This window comes from Corticium candelabrum, chromosome 17 (genome assembly GCF_963422355.1).
Source record: "Corticium candelabrum chromosome 17, ooCorCand1.1, whole genome shotgun sequence".
NCBI lineage: Eukaryota > Metazoa > Porifera > Homoscleromorpha > Homosclerophorida > Plakinidae > Corticium > Corticium candelabrum.
Genome location: NC_085101.1, coordinates 2,469,447 through 2,492,029, shown reverse-complemented (window position 1 = coordinate 2,492,029; position 22,583 = coordinate 2,469,447). Strand labels below are relative to the sequence as shown.

At 41.4% G+C, this 22,583-nt stretch overlaps 2 protein-coding genes and 1 long non-coding RNA gene across 3 annotated transcripts; 1 reads left to right on the top strand and 2 right to left on the bottom strand.

The window, feature by feature from the left end:
• Positions 1-6,825: 6,825 nt before the first annotated feature.
• On the bottom strand, positions 6,826-10,765 carry LOC134193173 (uncharacterized). Its single transcript, XM_062661977.1, has 8 exons — positions 10,649-10,765; positions 10,544-10,577; positions 8,254-8,273; positions 8,096-8,195; positions 7,985-8,029; positions 7,540-7,715; positions 7,146-7,467; positions 6,826-7,082 (listed from the first exon to the last, which is right to left on the bottom strand). The coding sequence occupies exons 1-8, from the start codon at positions 10,745-10,747 to the stop codon at positions 7,039-7,041; spliced, it is 840 nt and encodes a 279-aa protein (XP_062517961.1). The 5' UTR covers positions 10,748-10,765; the 3' UTR covers positions 6,826-7,038.
• A 2,861-nt stretch (positions 10,766-13,626) lies between these two features.
• LOC134193436 (uncharacterized) lies at positions 13,627-14,321 on the top strand. Its single transcript, XR_009972083.1, has 3 exons — positions 13,627-13,806; positions 13,878-13,978; positions 14,042-14,321. It is a non-coding gene; the product is annotated as an uncharacterized LOC134193436 (long non-coding RNA).
• Positions 14,322-16,291: 1,970 nt separating this feature from the next.
• LOC134193008 (uncharacterized) lies at positions 16,292-19,021 on the bottom strand. The gene is made up of 8 exons (XM_062661786.1): positions 18,922-19,021; positions 18,817-18,850; positions 17,720-17,739; positions 17,562-17,661; positions 17,451-17,495; positions 17,006-17,181; positions 16,612-16,933; positions 16,292-16,548 (listed from the first exon to the last, which is right to left on the bottom strand). Exons 1-8 carry the CDS (start codon positions 19,003-19,005, stop codon positions 16,505-16,507), a joined length of 825 nt encoding a protein of 274 aa, XP_062517770.1. The 5' UTR covers positions 19,006-19,021; the 3' UTR covers positions 16,292-16,504.
• Positions 19,022-22,583: the final 3,562 nt, after the last annotated feature.

Sequence of the window (22,583 nt, the reverse complement as noted above, 5' to 3'; positions counted from 1 at the left end):
AGTGCACTAAACCAAGGTTTGCAGCGCGTGCACTATCATATTGGAACGGAGGATATAGTTAGAGCTTTAGCAGACTCCAACTACTATGTCACGCTGGATACCCACTAGCGGATAACTCCAACTAGCCTTAGACAAACAGAGCAGCTACTTGAATACCATAGCCATTTCTTTGGTTGCTACCGTTAGCCACGACCACCCTTTGGGATGTCCTCAGTACCAGAGGTATTTCACAAGACAACCGCTGAAGCATTTATGGATATTCCATAGGTCTATGTCTAACTAGATGACATCTGTTTTCGAATTCACATACCAGGAACATGACACACGACTTCGTCAAGGTTTGCAGAGATGCTAAAAAATTAAACTCAATTCAACCTAAAATGTCAATTCAAGAAGCAGAAACTCAATTATCTTGGAACATATTAAGTGTTGGCAGCATGCATCAAGACAAACTGTGCCAAGCAAGGGCACGGCTGAAAGCTGCTCAAAATGCCAGCAACACCAACGTACACCAAACCCCTGGCCACAGCTATACTCACAGACATCCCAGTGTATCCCTTTCAAACATAGGCATGGACTTGTTTCATCTGGTTGGCAATAATTATTTAATCACTGTCAAACATTTCAAAACGTGGATTAACAGACAAAATGGACTCGACCAATGCGAAAGACATCATTCATCTCCTGGACAAACAGCTTGCCATGTCCGGCATTTCCGAGACAGTGGTCTCGGACCACGGGCCACAGTTTGTAAACAAAGAATGTTGAGCCTTCTCAAGTCTTCTAGGCTTTGTACACATCACTTCCAGTCCACATTACTCAGCCAGCAAGGGACTCGTTAGAAGCCTTGTTCAAACTGCCAAGAAAATAAATGAGGAAACTGCTAGACCAACAGAACAACCTCAGTGACGGTGAAATCTTCGCGCGACGCATCTGGGCAACGGCCTTTCAGGCTAGTGCGATGTCAACTGCGCTCAACGCTTGCCATTAGAAACAGAAGCAAAAGCATGACTGCGCCATCTACAGTTTCAGCGAGACTACAACACCAGTATACCTTCAAACTACTCCACCACTCCTCTACACAGAAGACCGAGTACGATTCGCAATAACAAAGAAATAGAACTGGCTGAGATTGTATGGATCATGACTACACGCGATTTTCTTACAAAATGAAACTTCCCAATGGGCGCTTTCTAAGACGCAGTATATATATAGGACTCATGTCAACCCGACATCGGAGTTGCGGGCAACGAATAGCTATTACCAGAACGGACCACCAACTCAAGCCCACCTGCAATTCCCGATGATTCATATGCCGGAATGTTGAATACGTCAACAAGCCATAACTCAGACTCTCCAGCCAGCCCACAACAACAACAACAATAACAAACCTAACTCCAGGGTACCGCACTTCTCTCTTCCTCCGACCGTGACCCAGACCACGTCGAGATGATTGAGTCTCGCGCCCCGCGCGTTATTTGTCGGAGAAGTATATACTTTGCAAACTGTGGGGCTACAGCGTAATGTAGAACTACTGTAGAGAGACGCATGTAACGAATAAGGTATAGTAGTGACACTTGGATAGTCTAGAGATGCGAGCTATAGGTATCCGACACCTGGTACTCTAATAAAGACTATCTTGAGAGTACAAGCTACGCTACCAAATGGATACCCCGCAAGCTCTGCTAAGGCAAACGCTCCACTGCATATACAGTAATGAAGCCTTAACTTCATTTCCATGAAAATTGCGGTCGTAGTGAACAACAAAGGTACAACATCCTACTGACCTTACGCTAGAAACTTCTCTATACCAAGGCTAAGTCTGTGTACGATTCGCGAAGCATAGCGGAGTGAGTGGATTCCAATTTCGACCGGCCGATTTCAGTATTATTCCAAGGTCCATAGGCAAACTCTTGTTCTAGTTGCTAGTCAGAAAGCTGCCATTTGTATGCTTTTCTTACCAATGCTGGCGCCATTTATCGCCGAGGCCAAGTTCTACAAGCAGAAATTAGACAAACATCACTTCTCTGTGCGTTACACTGCAATTGTTAGTTAGAAGGTCTGCCTACGTACCAGAACGTTAGGAGAGTCGTTTGTCTGAGCTGCATGCGAGAAAACTGCAAAGAAACCCAGCAGCACAACAACGAAACCCTGCATCCTGAAACTGATAAATGACTACTGACTGCAGTAACCGGTGTAAAACTATATATCCATGCAGTCCGCTACGGTAACACAGTTTCGCGTTCCGCTTTCCGGTTTCCGTAAGGCGTGGCGCGTAATTGTGTTGCAGATATGAAAGGTGAGGTCCGCTACTTAGGCAAGGGTCATGCTGGTAGCGTAGATACCTCACCTCTCATGTATAATAGAATTGTAGTTGCTAAGCTAAAGATTTATTCTTTCGAGGAAACTATAGTATTGCAATAAATAATAGGCTACCTATTGGTGTCAGATCATTGTTCATACGTTGAATCACATGAATAATAAACGTCGTTTGAGACTATGAATCACAAAGAGATATTGCAAGATTCAAGTTGTTACAAGGCGTATAGTCTGGAATGATGGTTGGTTGAAAAGTCGAGAATTCTGCGAACCTTCATATACACGTATCTGTAAAATAGTCTAATCGGCTGCATCAGTAGCTAGGCAGTTATTACGTAGAAGTACAAACTAGACAAATAGCAAAGAAGTGATGCTCAGACATGTACGCAAGAGAGTTGCAAATATATGAGACTTACTAGATAACGGTCAACGACTAATTAAAAGATAAGCTGAAATTGACTCAACTAGTGTACATTCATAAATATGCATATGTAAGAAGACTTCCATGGCTTTACCAAAATATATTATGCATTGATTTTAAAGAGAAAGACATACACTTTCTCGATTCTATGATCATCTCACAATGCATCTAGTACGAAAATTTTCAGTATTTCCATTAACAGCTTTAGCTTGCGTTCGCTATGTAAACGCATACGCCCAGCTCTAATTGATTGCCAAATATCTAAAGACAAGTATACTAAGTAAATATAATCTATTTCGGAAACTCGTTTGAGGAGTGCTCTCAAATACGACAAAAAACGCTTTTGCAAATGCGATCATGTATTTGCTAGCCAGTACATGTTGAGACGTTTTGTTTGAATTTGGTAACCAATAAGTTGAAAAACGTTTTCTTCTGAAGCCATGCAAGCACTACTACTGCTTCATCGTTTCTTCTGTTACCTATAACCAGGTTCTTGGACACTGTCACTGTCATAGCTGCAAATTAGAGGAGCATTCCGGAGATAAGTGATAGGCTGCTGGCTCCCAACGAAGTTGGGTATCTGAGCGCTATCTCAGAGCAAATCCGACAGATTTACGTAAATTAGGAACATTCCATAACTTAAGAACTGATGTAGCCGTTTCAAGAATTTCGTCTGCTAATTAGAGCGTTTTTTCCCCACCGTCAGATCACGTGAGCCTTACTGACGCAAGCACGTTCCCGGAAATGTTTTTCTGTTGTTTCCGTCGCTCCAAGCGGTGGAGACTGTCGTGCAGCCTTCAGACAGGCTATAGACTGACCTTGTTTTCGTGCGATTTAATTCCGTCCGGCAACATTCGAGAGAATCGGTGTTTTGTGAGATTCTTTGGCGATGGATGTTGCCCGCAGGCTCAGTAGGGTTTTGACTCCTTGTATTATGGCACTACATTGTTGATAATACTAATTACACATAAGTAACATAATACTAACTTATCACATGCCACATCCCCTTTCCCAACTCTTGAAAACAAATCTAACCCAAACTTGTGTAACTCTAACACTCAACATACTATAGTCAAACTTTAACTATAATTCTAGTTTCTTTGGTGGCTTCACAACTCTACCACTTCTTGTTGTTAGTCCTGGTTAGATTGAAGGTGGTTGTTACACTGGACTTTCAGTTGGTGTTGGTCCTTCTGTGTTTTTTCTCGGTATTCTGTTCTTATGGACCTGTTTCTTTTTGTTGATGATGATGATCTTTACTGTCGTCTGTTTCTTCTGAATTCTCCTATTGGTGTTGCTACTGTCTACAATCTCGGTTTTGTAGTAGACTGTTGTACAATTGACCCTCTCTCTGATATATCAGGAAGCCAAACTTTCTCCTTGAAATATGGTGGCAATTCATTGGCTCGGATGGTGTTTGTCAAATGTCTCCTTTGTCTTTTCTCTTTGAACTTGTTCTTTCATCTGTACTTTTCCGTACGAGACTCGTGTAGGTAGAAGAGTAGCTGGTGTAGTCGCAAGTAGACTTTTCAGTTGTCTACCTATTAGAAGTTCTGCCGAAGAGTATCCATTTGATAATGGAGCTGAACGATAAGACAACAGTCCCTGGTAGGATCTTCACTTTTTGTTATAAGTTTCCTCACAGTCTATACCATTTGCAAGGCTTCTCCATTCGATTGAGGGTATTGCGGACTGCCGGTTGTACGCAAAATGTCATACTCTTTTGTCAACTGTTCAAATATCTGTGAGGCGTACTGACGACCATTGTCTGATTTGACGTCCTCTGGTATGCGGAGTCGAGCAAACATGGCTTTCGTGTTGTCTATCACCTCTTTTGATTATGTGCTTGACAAGGATAAAACTTCAGGATGTCTGGAGTAGTAATCTACTACTAGTAGAAAAGACTTCCCCTTCAACAAATCAGTGCCCAATGTTTGCGACGATCGACTAGGAAAACCAGTCGACAACAAAGGTTCGACCGGTATCTGACGTTGTTTGTTGCATATTGAACATCGTTCAATCGTATCTTGTAGTTGTGCCATAATTTTCGGCCACCAAAATTTCCGGCCACCAAACTGCTGATCGTGCTCTCTCTCTCCCTCCCTCCCTCCCTCCCTCCCTCCCTCCCTCCCTCCCTCCCTCCCTCCCTCCCTCCCAATGGAACTGTTGAAATGACTCCAAGAAGACTCACTGAAGAGACGTGTGACTGCATTTGCACTGAATCCAACCTACACGTTTTCTGCTACACCAACCTAATTTCCAAGAGAAGAGGGGTCAAGATGTGATGTCATATATACCCCTGCCTAAAGAGTAACTGCAATAGACAAAATTTGGGGGAGCAGCTTCAAGAGCATGCACAATCTCGAGGGTAACACGCACCTTTGGCCAATCTCGCTGTACACAAAGTCCACGTTTCCGGGTCTGCTTCTGAACGTAGATCATCTTGCCGTTGACTAGGCTTAGTAAGTAAGTTCACTACTTACCATTTCGTGCATCTTGTAAGAGACTTTGCCTGCGTAGAGACGAGTAGGAAGCCATTTCTTGAGTAGGGCTTCTCGAGGTAAGAGGCTGCTGTTCAAGCTGAAGACGCCTGATTCACACTCTGAACAGATACAAGTGAAGTGGAAGCACAGACTACTCATTGTCTAGTGATGGATTAGTTTTAGCGAGTGAAATCTTGCCACCTGGGAACCCATTTGGGGTAGACATGTAGACATGTAGGACGTTCCGCGTTGTTTCTGGGCACTCTAGCTTGCTTCTGTATATATGTGATTGGTCCAAGTAGAAGATGTTACTGTGATAACTTGCACCAGATAGGTACTGACGCGGATCAGAGTACAGTGCACGTACACTACAGTCTGTCTATTAGCACTAGCTGCCAGTCCCAGCAACAGTTATGTCTAAACCTCCTTCTCCTCGCGTGATTCACGTGCGTTTAGTTCAGGTACGAACTGCGCAGAAGAGTCTGGCTTGCGAGGCTACATTCACGTGGTCAAGTGCACTAACAGTTTTGCGCGGGTTGGGCAAGATGACAGTCGTTTGCAAATATGAAAAATCTGAACGTTGCACGAGAAGGTAATGTCTAAACGTTATACTTTACCAGCAGAAATGACTGCATATAATCGAAACGTCAGTAATCAATCGTTTGGTCGAATTTTTTCTCTAAATCTGAGATGAAGTCAGAATAATTATAAACGTTGTGATATGATTCTATGCATTGTAGAAAGCAATCACTGTAAATTTTGATTTGTCAAGTTGAATTATAGCGAGGAGACATTACTAGTATGCAGAAATTTGGCATGTGGTGCATGACCACGTGTACTTTACGCTGCTGATTCTCGCCAACGAGAGCCTGGACAAACATTCAAAAAGTTCAGAAATGTTTGAATTACTGTGGAAAAGTGCAAAGCAACGAATGGGAACGGTCTGTATTAGTCAAGTGGAAGAAAAGTTGTAGCAATATCTAGGCAGAAAGCTAGTGTCACGTGGTCACGTGCACTAACTGTGTTGTCTACAAGCTTGATTGCTGGACTCGTGGAAGCAACTTCGTGTTCATTTATAGGTAAAATAGAGCTGCTTTTAACACAGACTGACCGGATTTAGCAAGTATTCCTTGTTACCAGAAAGATTCCTGTTTTGCAGCAATTACCAGAAAAAAGAAGCACAGGCCCTATAGTCAGTCTTGTAAATTGCTAGAAAAAACATCATGAGCCTGAGTTTGGTTCCAGTGGTTGTCACACAGCTACTACTGAAGCAATCCATAGAAGGGATAGCATTGGTTTGATGGTACTGTTTTCTTATATATATATATATATATATATATATATATATATATATATATATATATATATACCTAAGATATGCCTTTGTCAACCAGCAGCAAAATTTTCACCTACATATATATTTAAATGGCAATAAATTAATGCATAAACACCATGTCGCTGCCTACTCCTCAATCGACTCCATGCTTCCTAATGTGGTACTGTTCATAGATATGTAATGCTACATACACTGAGAGGACTCAAGTTAAGTTAAAAGGTACACCTGGTATACAAGAAGAAGCACACACATAATTGTGAACAATGACGTTTGCAATGACAATTATTGTACATTAAGACAAGCCAGCCATAATGCATGGGGCAGCATCCAAAAATAACTGTGCAATCAATAGGTCTACTGTCTACTAGATATCCATGATAAGCAGCTGAGCTTCTGTAAAGTCTAACTACAGACACAACAATAACAGTCAAGACAAACACAAAACCCAACCAGCATGCATGCCCAGAGCTAGCACTTAATCAGTCAACAAAGACAGCCATGGCATCTGCTTCTCCCACATTACCTGTAAAAGAAGAATGACACATAGCATAAAACGTACATATGCAATGTTGTGAAGCATCCATACCATTTGACCAGTTCTGAGCTTTATTGGTACGACTGTATTTGATTTGAATTTTGGTCTTTGGTTCCCAAGAGCAACCAAGACCAGGAGAGTAAAAGACAAGCCATCCTGCATCTTTTCCACAACCACCATAGTTTTTGTTAATAAACCATTCACGAGTTTTGTGTCCTTGGATTCCAAAATAGTTAGTGGAACTTGTTTTCAGATCAGTGTACGGAGAGAAGGCAAGACGTTGTTTGGTAAACCAAGAATTTTTTCTGGACAGATGACCATCGAAAACCATCCTAACCACCTCAGCTCCTCCTTTGTACAATACAACAACAACCTGTGCAATCAGAGATGAGCTAGAGACACTAGTATCAAAATAGGGTAATAGTATAATAAATACTGATTTCACCTCTTTGGGTCTATATGATCTCCATTCGTCAACAATTCTGTTTTTGTAGTGACCCTTGAAGAAGTTATTTGTGTTGAGTGCATTCACTTGTTCCTCATTGGAGACTCCTGTTTTAGTCCACACATTTGCAACATTTCCTGATACTCCACTAACCGCTTTGTAGACCATTGTGTAGCCTGAAAACACCCAACAGGTACACGTGTACTGAAAAAATTTGTCACACAAATACTGTACTATAAAAGGAATCATAAACACATAACATGCATGTTTAATTGACTGTGTACATATCGTACAGTACTCTATTTGGGTGCGAGAGAAATTATATAATTATATTGTGAAAAGCTCCCAGACAATATTGGAATTAATGTAGACATTAATTCATGCAGTCAGAATTGCCAGAGTTACAGAGATGCTCGCTGCTGTCTGTGCAAACAAAAATGCTCACCTCCATTTGCCATATCACAGAAAACAGGAAAGGAATCACCAGTAACTAAAACAGACTTGGGTTAATCGTCAGTCACATCAACTTACCTAGCATATGTAGTCTACTCATTACCAACACTTTTGATATGATAAACACCATTGTCCACATCACGACGAAGCTCAGCTATTTGTCGACAAGAGTGAGCAGGTAGCTTTTCTGTTCCAAGCAAAGCCTGCAAAACGGTTTGCTATAGATCAAATATCAAAAACCTTTGAAAATGATGTACTTACAATGCCATTAGCATAACCACCTACAAAAGTAAAGCAAATAGTTAACTTTTAGATTTGATTACTAGATTGAGAAAAGCAATTTTTCCTTTTGGAGAACAAAATGCACTAAAGTATAAAATGACTACCATATTCTACACACGAAAATATCACGTAGTTTCAGATTTAATTGGTTGTCCACTAAATCTCTCGTCATGCAGGCCCAAACATAGAAGTCAATGAAACAGTTCTTGGTTGTTGTGTAAGTCAGGCATTAGATATTATCATTTTATTCAATTATGATACGCCCAGGTGGGGTCAGAGAGCAGGTAAGCCGTACCAATACTTAATTAATTAATATCCAATGACCACCCGCTGGTATGTACGCTTCTGCAAGGTGCCAAATAAAGGCAATCCGTGTTCAAGTTATAGGAATACAATCACGTACCATCATTGATACCATTTCTGTATGAGCTAGAGAGAGAAAGAGAGAGGCAAAATAGGCGCTAGGCAACATTTACTACGGAAGTACACGCTTACACTGCCTGCGTACCAGAGAATCCACCCTGACATTTTGCATTTCGTTAAAATGGCGACGAATCTCCAAATGCACAGTAACTATGACAAGATCAATTTGTTAGGGACCGTCGATCGTCTTCACACTGAGGTAAAATGATCAAGAGAATTGAAACCTCAAGTCTGCTCCTGAAGCATAATATGTACAATGAAATCTAATTACTGAACGTCCCCGGGCCTCTGCACTTGATTATGCCTCTGCAATTGATTATGCAAAGCTCTTCGTCGTGGTCGGTCACCAGATAAGTACAGTACTTGTACACTGCAAGCTCTGCTACATATGACAACGTCCCTAGATGCAGTACTGAAGCCTTCATTTCCGGGAAAATTACGCTGATAGTGAACAACAAAGTTAGGGTAAAGACGCCAAACCGCGGACACCCTTCAAAGTAATTAGAATAGCTCCGATCAGAAGCCTTACGACAATCTCATTTTAAAACGCAATTTACCCTTGGCCCTTGGTGATCACGCAGGCTCACTCTCCAGTCTCTAGCTATTTGTTGAGATATTATTATTCAACTAAAACGTCCCAAAGAGGTTGATATTAAAGCTACTATCGCTAATGGTGGATAGCGGCGTTTAAATTCGCACTAAACCAACGATCTACTACGGTAAACAGAACCGGAACTGGAAGCTACGCTTGCGACAAGCTTTTCGCGTCTCGTAGACGTCTGTGCAGTCTGGACAGCACCAGAATTTGCTAGGTTCTGGCATCTCATCGAGCATGGCGCACCCGAAGCCGGAGCAATGGCTACAGCCGGGATTGTCGCTGCCTATCCATCCTTCTTTATCTGTCTTTGAGTCTTGGTAGTACGATTGACCGTAACTGCTACAAAAGGAGTCATTCTCGTCGCTGCTGTGACGCTTGAACAAGCCACTCCCATTGCAAACGTTGTCTTGGGACTTCCCTGATAGGAGGCGAGTTTCTTGACGTTGTAGCTTTCCTTTCTTGCCATTTTCTGTACGTTTTTAACCTTCAGTTTTTCTATAAATCAATCTGCAGTGAGAATTTTACCTACATGAGATGGCAGCAGTCGTCCGTCTCTTGTGTTCTGTCCTTGTGTTAGATCTGAGTCCTGTGCTGCAAAGAGATGTGTAAAAAGTGGCGTATCTTTTTCTGCATGGATGTATGTCGAGGTGAGAGTGCAACTTTTCAGCCCCGCCCACTTTTGATTACAAGTTGCTTGATTCTAGCCTTTGCTCATAGAGGTGAGTAAGGAAACCTGCATGGTACAGTAGAGTAAAGCATAGGCTGTGCAACCAACGTACAACGGTGATTGCTTGCGTTGAATATGTAACGCTGCACGATTGTTAGAATTTTGCGTTGGCAGGATAATCGAGGCTACTGTCTAAAAGTACGAGAAAAGGTGAGAAAACGTGGCGTCAACTGGAAGAGCGTCCTGTCCAGGGAAGATACGACCCAGTGCTTGCTACTACAACAAACCGCGTCGCGGTTGATGACCAATTCGTTCCGTGGTAGGAAGGAAAACTTCAACTGTCCACCTTTAGGCGGTGTCCACGTCTAGGCGACTTTACCCTACCACATCCTATTACCTAGCTACTAAAAATTTTTAGGAAAAAGCCCTCTACCACGGCCAAGACGGTTAGGACTAGCGGAGCAAGTGAATTCCTAGTTCAACCGACAGACTTCTTGCAGTACGCGCCAAGGCCAAACTGTTGTTGTCTAGATAATTAGTTCCTGCTCCAAGGTTGCCATTTGTCTAGACGCTTGTCTTACCAATGGTGGCGCTGGTTACCGCCGAGGCAAAGTTCTACAAGAAAAGACCAGACAGACATCACTTCTCTGTATGTACGGCAACGGATAGTGAGAAGGTCTACTTACCAGAACGTTAGGAGCGTCTTTCGTCTGAGCTACATGTAAGAGAGATGCATGCGAGAAAATTGCAAAGAAACATAGCAGCACGACTACAACAGCCTGCATCCTAGGCTTGATACGGATCAGTGGACTGACTGCAGTAACCGGGGCAATAGCATTATATCCAGTCCGCTACAGTCACACCTTTCCGTCTTCCGGTTTACGTAAGGTGTGGCGTCTAATTGAATTGTAGATTAAAGGGACCTGTGACCTGAATTTAGGTGGCTGCTAGGCTATAGGTGGATTCTTTCGAGGTTACTAAATTAGTGATGCATTTAATTGAATAATGAAAGTCCTTTAGACTGTGGTTCACAAAGAGGTATACTTGCAAAATTCAAGTAGTCTAGCTACAACAAGGAGCAGAGGCGGGTCCAGGAATGTGCCTGGGGTACACCTACTATCTCTATTCAGGTCGCGAGTAAGGACCAAATTTAACGACAGGAATGATGACCTTTTCCACCATACCTATCAAACAATGTGTCAAAACTCTATTTCCTAACATTCTTATTCCTAAACCAGTTGCTCCAGTTTAGGCAGTCTCAGTGGTTAAAATTTTGCATTAATTATGGTATCCTATGGGTGAGTAAGAAACTGCACATAATTTTCAAATTTTTGTTGCCCAGATATATATCTATGAACGAGAACGTCGCTGCAAAGTTCTCGGAATGGGACAATCGGTTAAGTTTTTATTTGTCTTCAACAGGATATTAACTAATCAACACATTCCAGTTTATTCGAACAGACGCCCACACCAGTCATTTAAACTGAATCCACACAGAGAGTGTATCGATTTCTACTAAAAAATTTGCACGTGACGTGTCTACATACGCTCAAACTAGGTCTTCCGTCCTAAGACTACAGTACTCTGCCGGGACGAAGGACGGGTCATGTATCTAGTAATCTAAAAACCACAGCTAGTAGTATAGAGCAACAACCCCTACAATTTAATTAGGGGCAACCTTCATGATCACAGTTACTAATATTTGCAGCCTTGGATACCGTATTGAAAGCACACACGGCATTTTATTTAGGACAGATACACGTGAAGTGGAAGCACGCACTATACTCATTGTCTAGTGATGGATTAGTTTTAGCGAGTAAAATCATGCCACCTAGGAACCCATTTGGGGTAGACATGTAGACATGTAGGACGTTCCGTGTTGTTTCTGGGCAGTCTAACTTGCTTCTGCATATGAAATTGGCCAAGTCGAAGATGTAACTATGATAACTTGCACTCGATAGGTACTAACGCGGATCAGAGTACAGTGCACGTACACTACAGTCTGTTTATTAGCACTAGCTGCCAGTCCCAGCAACAGTTATGTCTAGAGTAACACAACACACACGCATTATTCCCTAGCTGTAATGACTAAATCAGGAAGCGGAGGCTGTTCTACTTCATTCGCAGGTGCAGTTGATCAAGACATGTCTAGCTAGTCTAGTTCAGAGTGTGAATCAGGCGTCTTCAGCTTGAACGGCAGTCTCTTACCCTCGAGAAGCCGTACTACTCAGGAAATGGCTTCCTACGCGTCTCTACGCAGGCAAAGTCTCTCACAAGGTGCACGAAACGGTAAGTAGTGAACTTACTTACAAAGCCTAGTCAACGGCAAGATGATCTACGGTTCAGAAGCAGACCCAGAAATGTAGATTTTGTGTACTAGTTGTGTACAGCGAGATCGGCGAAAGGCGCGTGTTACCCTCGAGATTGCGCATGCTCTAAAACCTCCGCCCCAAATATAGCCCATTCCTACAATAAATGTACACCGCTGTGCAAAAGTTTGGGGCACCCTGCCAAATACCAGGTTTTCTTGTTTTATAACCATTAGCAACAATAATTACCTCAGCAAACGTTATGAAAACTTAGGTTTTACTGTTTTACTAAAGCTAGAAAAGTCTAGACAATAACAGAGTCAATATTTTGTAGAAGCAACTTTTTGTTTTCTAACTTCCTTACATCGCAGTGGTACAGACATAACTAATGATTTAAGTTTATCTGCTGTAAAGCCATTCCAAACTGTACAAATGGTTTCCCACAACTCTTCCTTACTGCGTGGTTTTGTGCCCAGTCATTTCATCCTCCGTTTTCTTCCAAAGAGTCTCAATAGGATTTAGGTCAGGTGATTGTGGTGGCCAATCCATTAACTTTATTTTTCTTTTTTGAAACCATGTTTTAGTGCTTCTGGAAGTGTGTAGAGGGGCATTGTCTTGCTGGAAAATGACATCTTTTGTAGAGGATGGCAACATATATGTTTTTAATATGTTTTGATATCTTGAGGAGTTGATACTGCCTTCAACTCTATATATGTGACCGACCCCTGATAGAGAAAAGCAGCCCCAAATCATTATACTACCTCCACCATGTTTAACTGTAGGCACTAGGCACTCCTCCCTAAACCTCTCATTAGGTCGCCGTCTAACCCACACTCGCCCTTTAGCTGGAAATAGCTCGAAAGTAGACTTATCACTCTATAGTACTTTGGCTAGTTCCTCCTCACCCCAGTGAACATGCTCTCTACCAAACCTAAGGCGCTTCTTCTTATTTAATTATTACGTGCGCGTACGTTTTGGGGGCGCGAAATCACGTGCTCACCCATATCTCCGCCTCCGGTTAGTACCCGGCTTACATCCGACCGTTTTCCCGAAAGGAATCCTTACTTTCTATTCTCAAATTATAGCTTAAACAAATCGCTAATAAATTCTCTTTCGAATGAGCTTACTTTCAACCGTCTACGTTCTATCAATCGCCAGATATCGCAAGTTATGTTGACGTCACACCCATGGGTCATTTCCGCCCACGTGACTTTGCCTTTGAATATCCGTCCTTCTGGGCTTTGTTAGCCAATCAAAATATTTTTAGCCGTTAGACACACCCTTTGGGCGTGTCTATGCATACGGGAAAAATTTTAACGGCGCATGCGGCTTCGTCACAATTTTTGCCGAGACGATGCATGGTGGTCTGGTCGTCCATTGTTCTTCGAAAGCATTTCGCCAATACTTTGGAGGCAGAAACAACATATTCAAACGTTTCTTACGTGTGTTTCGTGTCGAAAGCATCATTTGAGGCCGATACAATGGAGAACGAGTGAGATTTCAGTTTGTAAAGACAGCGACGACACGCCCGCGCTGTAAGTACATCATTGTCATGTCTAAACGTTTCGTTCTTTTGCAACATCTTTTCAGTAAGCGGTTTTTGTAGCTGTGTTGCAAGTTTGGCCGCTTGCCGTTGGGGATTATTTGAGTTATGCCCATAGTAACCGCTTGTTCTCTGTTGCTATGGCTATTTACCCGTATGTTTTGGTTAGAAAATGATGTCTAGAACAATCGTTCCAACCGTTTTCTAATATTCTATATGTTTATTAGCTCTCCAGAAGGCATTGCAACGCACAAGAAAGCAGATCTTTTCTATTGTGAAGACAGCGGCGACTCAATTAGTGTAGCGTAAACAGGAACTTGACATGAACGCATCGAAACAATCATCAATAGCTATGAGAATTGTATCATTCGAAAGCGCAATTAACAGGCTTTTCAACGGTGTGTGTTTTGTAATTTTTGCTTCTATATTGTGGCGACAGTTCTAATAATTGGCAACTGGAATGTAGATTACGTGCGCGCGCTACGTTAAATTAACATTCTTGGTGATATGTGATAGTAATATAGTAGTGACACGTGATAGAAAAAATCCTAAGGTAAATGAAGGGTTAATTTGCTAATAAGAGGCTTCTTCTTGGCCACACAGCGACACAAACCGACTTCCAGTAGCCTTCGCCGAATTGTAGAAGGGTTACGGTTGGTGCCACGAACGCTATTCCACTCTGTGTAATTACGTTGCGTTGAGTTGGCTCGTCTATTTCGCTGCGACATTCGCACTATTTCTCTGTCATCACATTTGGATGTTTTTCTAGGTCTTCCCTGTCGTTGTCTATCATCATAAGAAGACGTAGCAGCAAAGCGTTGGCGCGTCGTTTGCACTCCATGACGTGATATCCCGTGAGATTTCAGTCTGCAAGCGATCTCGGCTTGCGAAAAACCAACTTCGTGCAACGCAACAATCCCTATTCGGTCTTCTTTGATATTTCTCGCGTTCGTGCCATCTGTGAAAGAGTTTGAAATTCGAATGAGGCGCTTTCAAACAGTTTCCGTATATTTTGCTAACGTGCGCTAAATGGGGAAATCCCCTAACAATTTTCAGATCCCGGATAAAAAATGAAAGTCGCGGAAGTTACCGAAATGTTCTGTTTGCGCTTAGTTTTCGTCAAGAAACGCTATGGTACGTACCTCACCCTTGGTCAACACATAGAATAAGGTTTGTTGTGACGGTAATTTGGCATCTCGCTTACCTCCAGATACTACAATGTGACTTTCTTTTCTCTCTGGTCTTTCAGAAGCTACCAATTCGGAAGTCAGCTAGACAGATTAAATTTTGAGTATCTATCTATCTCTCAAATATGGTTTCGTGTACTGGAGTGTTCTGTAGAGTGCTATACTGCCAAATTTTAGGGGGTGCCCCAAACTTTTGCACAGCGGTGTACAAGCTAGTGTCACGTGGTCACACGCACCAACAGTTTTGCGCGGCTTGGGCAAGATGACAGTCGTTCGCAAATATGAGAAATAGGAACTTTGCACGAGAAGGTAATGTCTAAACGTTATATATAAACTCTACCAGCAGAAGTGACTGCATATAATCGAAACGTCAGAAACCAATCGTTTTTGGTCAAATTTTTTCTCTCTCTAAACCTGAGATGACGTCAAAATAATCATAATCGTTGTGATATGATTCTATGCATTGTAAAAAGCAATCAATGTACATTTTGATTTGTCAAATTGAATTATAGCGGGGAGACATTACTAGTATGCAGAAAATGGCGTCTGTCTTGCTTGACCACGTGTACTTTACGTTGTTGATTCCTGTCAACGGGAGCCGGGACAAACATTGAACAAGTTTAGAAACGTTTAAATTACTGTGGAAAAGTGCAAAGCAACGAATGGGAACGGTCTGTATTAGTCAGGTGGAAGAAAAGTTAGCAATATCTAAGCAGGAAGCTAGTGTCACGTGGTCACGTGCACTAACTGTGTTGTCCACAAGCTCGATTGTTGGACTCGTGGAAGCAACTTCGTGTTCATTTATAGGTAGAATAGAGCTGCTTTTAACACAGACTGACCGGATTAGCAAGTATTCCTTGTTACCAGAAAGATTCCTGTTTTGCAGCAATTACCAGAAAAAAGAAGCACATGCCCTACAGTCAGTCATGTAAATTGCTAGAAAAAACATCATAAGCCTGAGTTTGGTTCCAGTGGTTGTCACACAGCTACTACTGAGGCAATCCATAGAAGGGATAGCATTGATTTGATGGTACTGTTTTCTTATATATACCCAAGATATGCCTTTGTCAAATGGCAGCAACAATTTCACCTACATATATATTTCATTAAATAGCAATAAATTGTGCTAAAACACCATGTCACTGCCTACGCCTCAATCGACTCCATGCTTCCTAATGTGGTACCGTTCATAGATATATAATGCTACATGCACTGAGAGGACTCTAGTTAAGTTAAAAAGGTAAACCTGGTCTACAAAGAAAAGAAATACACACACAATTGTGAACAATGACGTTTGCAATGACAATTATTGCACAATCAGACAAGCCAGCCGTACTGCATGGGGCAGCTTCCAGCAATAACCGTAAAATCAATAGGTCTACTGTCTATTAGATATCCATGATAAGCAGCTGAGCTTCTGTAAAGTCTAACTACAGACACAACAACAACAGTCAAGACAAACACAAAATCCAACCAGCATGCATGCCCAGAGCTAGCACTTAATCAGTCAACAAAGACAGCCATGGCATCTGCTTCTCCCACATTACCTGTAAAAGAAGAATGACACATAGCATAAAACGTACATATGCAATGTTGTGAAGCATCCATACCATTTGACCAGTTCTGAGCTTTATTGGTACGACTGTATTTGATTTGAATTTTGGTCTTTGGTTCCCAAGAGCAACCAAGACCAGGAGAGTAAAAGACAAGCCATCCTGCATCTTTTCCACAACCACCATAGTTTTTGTTAATAAACCATTCACGAGTTTTGTGTCCTTGGATTCCAAAATAGTTAGTGGAACTTGTTTTCAGATCAGTGTACGGAGAGAAGGCAAGACGTTGTTTGGTAAACCAAGAATTTTTTCTGGACAGATGACCATCGAAAACCATCCTAACCACCTCAGCTCCTCCTTTGTACAATACAACAACAACCTGTGCAATCAGAGATGAGCTAGAGACACTAGTATCAAAATAGGGTAATAGTATAATAAATACTGATTTCACCTCTTTGGGTCTATATGATCTCCATTCGTCAACAATTCTGTTTTTGTAGTGACCCTTGAAGAAGTTATTTGTGTTGAGTGCATTCACTTGTTCCTCATTGGAGACTCCTGTTTTAGTCCACACATCTGCAACATTTCCTGATACTCCACTAACCGCTTTGTAGACCATTGTGTAGCCTGAAAACACCCAACAGGTACACGTGTACTGAAAAAATTTGTCACACAAATACTGTACTATAAAAGGAATCATAAACACATAACATGCATGTTTAATTGACTGTGTACATATCGTACAGTACTCTATTTGGGTGCGAGAGAAATTATATAATTATATTGTGAAAAGCTCCCAGACAATATTGGAATTAATGTAGACATTAATTCATGCAGTCAGAATTGCCAGAGTTACAGAGATGCTCGCTGCTGTCTGTGCAAACAAAAATGCTCACCTCCATTTGCCATATCACAGAAAACAGGAAAGGAATCACCAGTAACTAAAACAAACTTGGGTTAATCGTCAGTCACATCAACTTACCTAGCATATGTAGTCTACTCATTACCAACACTTTTGATATGATAAACACCATTGTCCACATCACGACGAAGCTCAGCTATTTGTCGACAAGAGTGAGCAGGTAGCTTTTCTGTTCCAAGCAAAGCCTGCAAAACGGTTTGCTATAGATCAAATCTCAAAAACCTTTGAAAATGATGTACTTACAATGCCATTAGCATAACCACCTACAAAAGAAAAGCAAATAGTTAACTTTTAGATTTGATTACTAGATTGAGAAAGGCAATGTTTGCTTTTGAGAACAAAATGCACTATAGTATAAAATGACTACCATATTCTACACACGAAAATATCACGTGGTTTCAAAATGTCCAGATTTAATTGGTTGTCCACTAAATCTCTACCCATGCAGGCCCAACATAGAAGTCAATGAAACAGTTCTTGGTTGTTGTGTAAGTCAATGACACAGGCATTAGATATTATCATTTTATTCAATTATGATACACCCAGTTCAGGGGTCAGAGAGAAGGTAAGCCATACAAATACTTAATTAATATCCAATGACCACCCGTTGGCACGTTCGCTTCTGCAAGATGCCAATTAAAGGCGATCAGTGTTCAAGTTATAGGAATACAATCACGTACCATCACTGATACCATTTCCGTACGAGCTAGAGAGAGGACAAATAGACGCTCGGCAATATTTACAACAGATGTACACGCCGACACCGACTGCATACTAGGGAATCACACCCTGACATTTTGCATTTCATTAAAATGGCGACGAATCTCCAAATGCACAGTAACTGTGACAAGATCAATTTGTTAGGAACCGTCGATCGTCTTCACACTAAGGTAAAATGATCAAGAGAATTGAACCTCAAGTCTGCTCCTGAAGCACTAACATGTACAATGAAATCTAATTACTAAACGCCCCTAGGGCTTCTGCACTTGATTATGCCTCTGCACTTGACTAAGCAAAGCTCTTCGTCCTGGTCGGTCACCAAATGAGTACAGTACTTGTACACTGCAAGCTCTGCTACATATGACAACGTTCCCTTTACGCAGTGCTGAAGTCTTGCAGTCCGGGAAAATTACGCTGATGGTGAAAAACAAAGTTACCACATCCTATGACCTATACTAGGAAAAAGCCCTCTACCACGGCCAAGTCGGTCAGGACTAGCGGAGCAAGTGAATTCCTAGTTCAACCGACCGACTCCTTGCAGTACGTGCCACGGCCAAACTGTTGCTCTTTAGATAATTATTTCCTGCTCGAAGGTTGCCATCGGTATACGCTTGTCTTACCAATGGTGGCGCCGGTTATCGCCGAGGCAAAGTCCTACAAGTAAAGACCAGACAGACATCACTCCTCTGTATGTACGGCAACGGATAGTGAGAAGGTCTACTTACCAGAACGTTAGGAGCGTCTTTCGTCTGAGCTGCATGTGAGAAAACTGCAAAGAAACCCAGCAGCACGACTACAACAGCCTGCATCTTGATAGGGATCAGTGGACTACTGACTGCAGTAACCGGGCAATGGTATTATATCCATTCCCTACAGTCACACCTTTTCCGTCTTCCGGTTTATGTAAACAATGGCGTGGCGTCTAATTGAAATGTAGATTAAAGGGACCTGTGATCTGAATTTAGGTGGCTGCTAGGCTAAAGATGGAAAATAGTAATGCATTTAGTGAATAATAAACGTCCTTCAGACTGTGGTTCACAGAGAGGTAAACTTGCCAATTCAAGTTGTTTATTTAAGTTAACTAGCTACAACAAGGAACAGAAGCGGATCCAGGAATGCGCCTGGGGTATACCTAACACCTTTATTCAGGCCGCGAGTAAGGACCAAATTTATCGACATGAATGATGACCTTTTTAATTACCATACAAACAACATAGATAATTATAAAGAACTGTTGTTTTGGAAAGCAAACTGGGATAACCGTCATTCCTTGATTTAAACCTATCAAACAATGTGTCACGACTCTTTGTCTAACATTGTTAATGCTAAACCAATTGTTCCAGTTTGGGCAGTCTCAGTGGCCTAGAATTTTACATTCCACTTTTGGAATGAAATTTATTAATTAATTCCATTCCAGTATGTTGAAGAAAGACATTCTGCGACGTTGTTCTCTAGCAAACAAATCCAAAGTTGCATTATAAATCAACGCCAGTTCTCTAGATATTGAGTCATTCTTGTCCCATTGTCTAGATAGTCTCTAGTGGATGAGTTTTGAGACTGTAACATTTTCGCGAGCAGTCTGCATTCGAAAAAGTCTAATTAGCTACGTTACCTGTTCCTCGTGGCTAGACATACACACATTTGTTAGGTATACCACACTACTATGTTGTTACAACGTGCTAGTAGACATAATTTTTAATACTTTGCACCACCCTTTTTCCTAGTCTCGCGTAGCCAGACCCTTTCAATTCGCGTCATGACTTGTACTTAACTAATTAGCCCTACTATCTCAGGTTGTTTCAAAGTGGGTGACCAAGAAAGTGCCTATAGTTATAATTATAGATACGTGAGACTTGTATTAGCATCATTGGAAAGCTCACAAGCAGGAGGTTCCACTGAATACGGTGATTGGTGCTTTAATACAACACAATTACTAACTTCTTGTATGATCGCTCTTGGTCCTGCCCTACTCTGCCATTTACACCAGGTGTCAGATAACTTCAAAGTCACCGCTATGACGCCCACTACTTGAAAGCTGACGTGGACGTACTTTGAACTATTGATCGATAAGTAAAACAGCTGTAGCTAGCAAGCTTATGTAGTTAAGGCATTGGTTGAACCTTTGAACGTAAGTTCATAGTGAAACGTTTCTATACTTGAACCACTAGCAATAATTAGCTACGCCCATCTCTGCTCTTCAATTCCTTATCTATTAACCACAGTTCCCACATGCTCTTCTATTCGGGAAATTATGGACTTTAGAATATAAGATGCATTAAAATTTACATGCCTGATTCTTTGAATATTCTTAGCTAACTAAGTTAATTACAATATTTACAAAGTTAAACTGTGACTGAAAGACAATGCCCTAACTCACAATCTGTACAAGTACAACAAGAAAAAAGTTTAGTAATTTCAACTTGTATTTCAAGAGCTTTAGCTCGCGTAAATGTTTTCAAATTGTTTTTCAAAAATAGTGATTAAATCTAATCTATTTTGGAAGTTCGTTTTACGAGTGCTTTCAACTCTGCATCTAAAAAAGGACAATAAGAAACGTTTTATCACGTATATACCAGCTAGCAAATGTTGAAGCGTTTGTTTGGGTTTGGTAACCAAGAACGTTTCCCTAAGAAGTCGTGCAAGCACTACATGTACTACTTCGTCGTCTCTTTGGCTAGATAATTACGTAACCTGTGTAATAACGGTCTTGGGACGGTGTCACTGTCGTAGCCGCAGAATCCATTTGAGAGACATTTTTATAGATACTTTGAGTTCGTCTTTCCTTTTCCTGGAAGACTATTCCAGTTCTCGAAAAAGGGGCGTGTCGGGAAACTCAGTGCAGGCTGCAGGAGCGTAGCCATGTGTGCAGGGACGTTGCCAGGAAACCTCGAAAGGTGAGTGTAATTACTGCATCCTGTCATAGCGAGTCTAGAACATAAGCAAAGCACGACGGATCCGACTTTAATAATTAAACATCGATGTCAAGTCGGATACCCAGTCCTTCAACACATAATTCAGCTATGGAAGAGCAAGGGAGAAGCCTAATTCCCAGCTTCGTTGCTATCAAAGTCTAATTTTCATGCCAACTGAGAATATTGTTTTCTATTTTTTGCAAATTTAATGATATCTCTATCTTATGCCAGTTACCAGTTGCGAACGCGAGATGTTGTATAGAGGGACTTTTATTATGACATACTAGCTTTAATTAGTATTCAAGGAAGTAATTGAGGGCATAGGTCTAAACTACGATAAAATTGCTAGCATATTTTATTGACAACGCAATTGGTCTATAGAAGGACTTTAGGTATATGTACTGAATACCATGTTCTGGTCTGTGAGGAACCAACCTACCCAGGTAAGTGCAGTCACCGACATGGTCTGGTTTGCAAGAGATATCAGGGACAGGTAAATAACTATCCGGGTACCCTCCAGCAAAGGTGCCCTGTATCCACTCCTAAAAAATACATTATCTTTGATATAGTATTTGACGTGCAAATATATCGTTGCTTGGAGTCTAAACCTAGGCACACTCATGCACGCCCTAAAATTACTGGCAAGTGACTGCTAGATATGTAAGAGTACAGGTCAAATCATTAACTAAGTTAATTATTTAAGTAGTCCCCTAGAACACTCTCATTGCAGGCGTGAGTTTTGGACTTGACTACTGTGGTCATATTCGGAACTCCTTTTCTATATTTGGGTCATTCCTGGCTACGCCCCTGGCTGTACCACATCGACTAGCTTCCGCTATGCACGAGATGCCTAGACTTACGTATGGATTCTCACTACTAGATAGGTTTCTATGATCCTCTAGCCAGACAGATAAAAAGAGAGCGACCAATCACAATTTCACAGTCACCGTAGTGGCAGGTAGCCGAGTGCATGGACATGCAATCGGGAAGTAAAAGACAAGAGTTTACATGAATTAATTAATAATTCAGTGTTTTCATGCTATCTGTATGATATACGATTCCTCCAACATCTAGTGCTAACCCAGCAGTTCTGGTCGCTAGTAGAATTCGAAAGTGACGTCTTAAAAATTGGCGTATTTTATCAAATATTAGAAAGAGAATATAATTAAATAATTGTTTTGATTTGAATGGAACGGATAGTACAACTTCCCTTGTATAGACTCTAAGGTAACATTAATTGTAGAAAGAATAGAACAATGAAAATTAGTCTAGTCTACTTTGTCACGTGACGGTTAAACTGTAATTATTGGAGCCGCAAGCCAGGATTTCCTAAAAAACTGGCAATTTACTAGCGTATCATCTCGTTATTTATTCGAATTAGCAGTATTAGTCCCAGTATGTGTTATAAACTAGTACACCCGAATCAGTAGCGATGTCCTTCGGATAAATGTAACTAACGCCGGTGGTATACGACT

Coding starts and splice junctions, on each gene's coding strand:
- LOC134193173 (XM_062661977.1), bottom strand. CDS start 10,747: ATGCAGGCTGTTGTAGTCGTGCTGCTATGTTTCTTTGCAATTTTCTCG. Junction 8,274..10,543: donor GGTAACCAGCGCCACCATTG/GTAAGACAAGCG, acceptor TTACTTTTGTAG/GTGGTTATGCTAATGGCATT. Junction 7,468..7,539: donor GATCATATAGACCCAAAGAG/GTGAAATCAGTA, acceptor CTGATTGCACAG/GTTGTTGTTGTATTGTACAA.
- LOC134193008 (XM_062661786.1), bottom strand. CDS start 19,005: ATGCAGGCTGTTGTAGTCGTGCTGCTGGGTTTCTTTGCAGTTTTCTCA. Junction 18,851..18,921: donor AAGACGCTCCTAACGTTCTG/GTAAGTAGACCT, acceptor CTTTACTTGTAG/GACTTTGCCTCGGCGATAAC. Junction 17,662..17,719: donor GTGGTTATGCTAATGGCATT/GTAAGTACATCA, acceptor ACCGTTTTGCAG/GCTTTGCTTGGAACAGAAAA.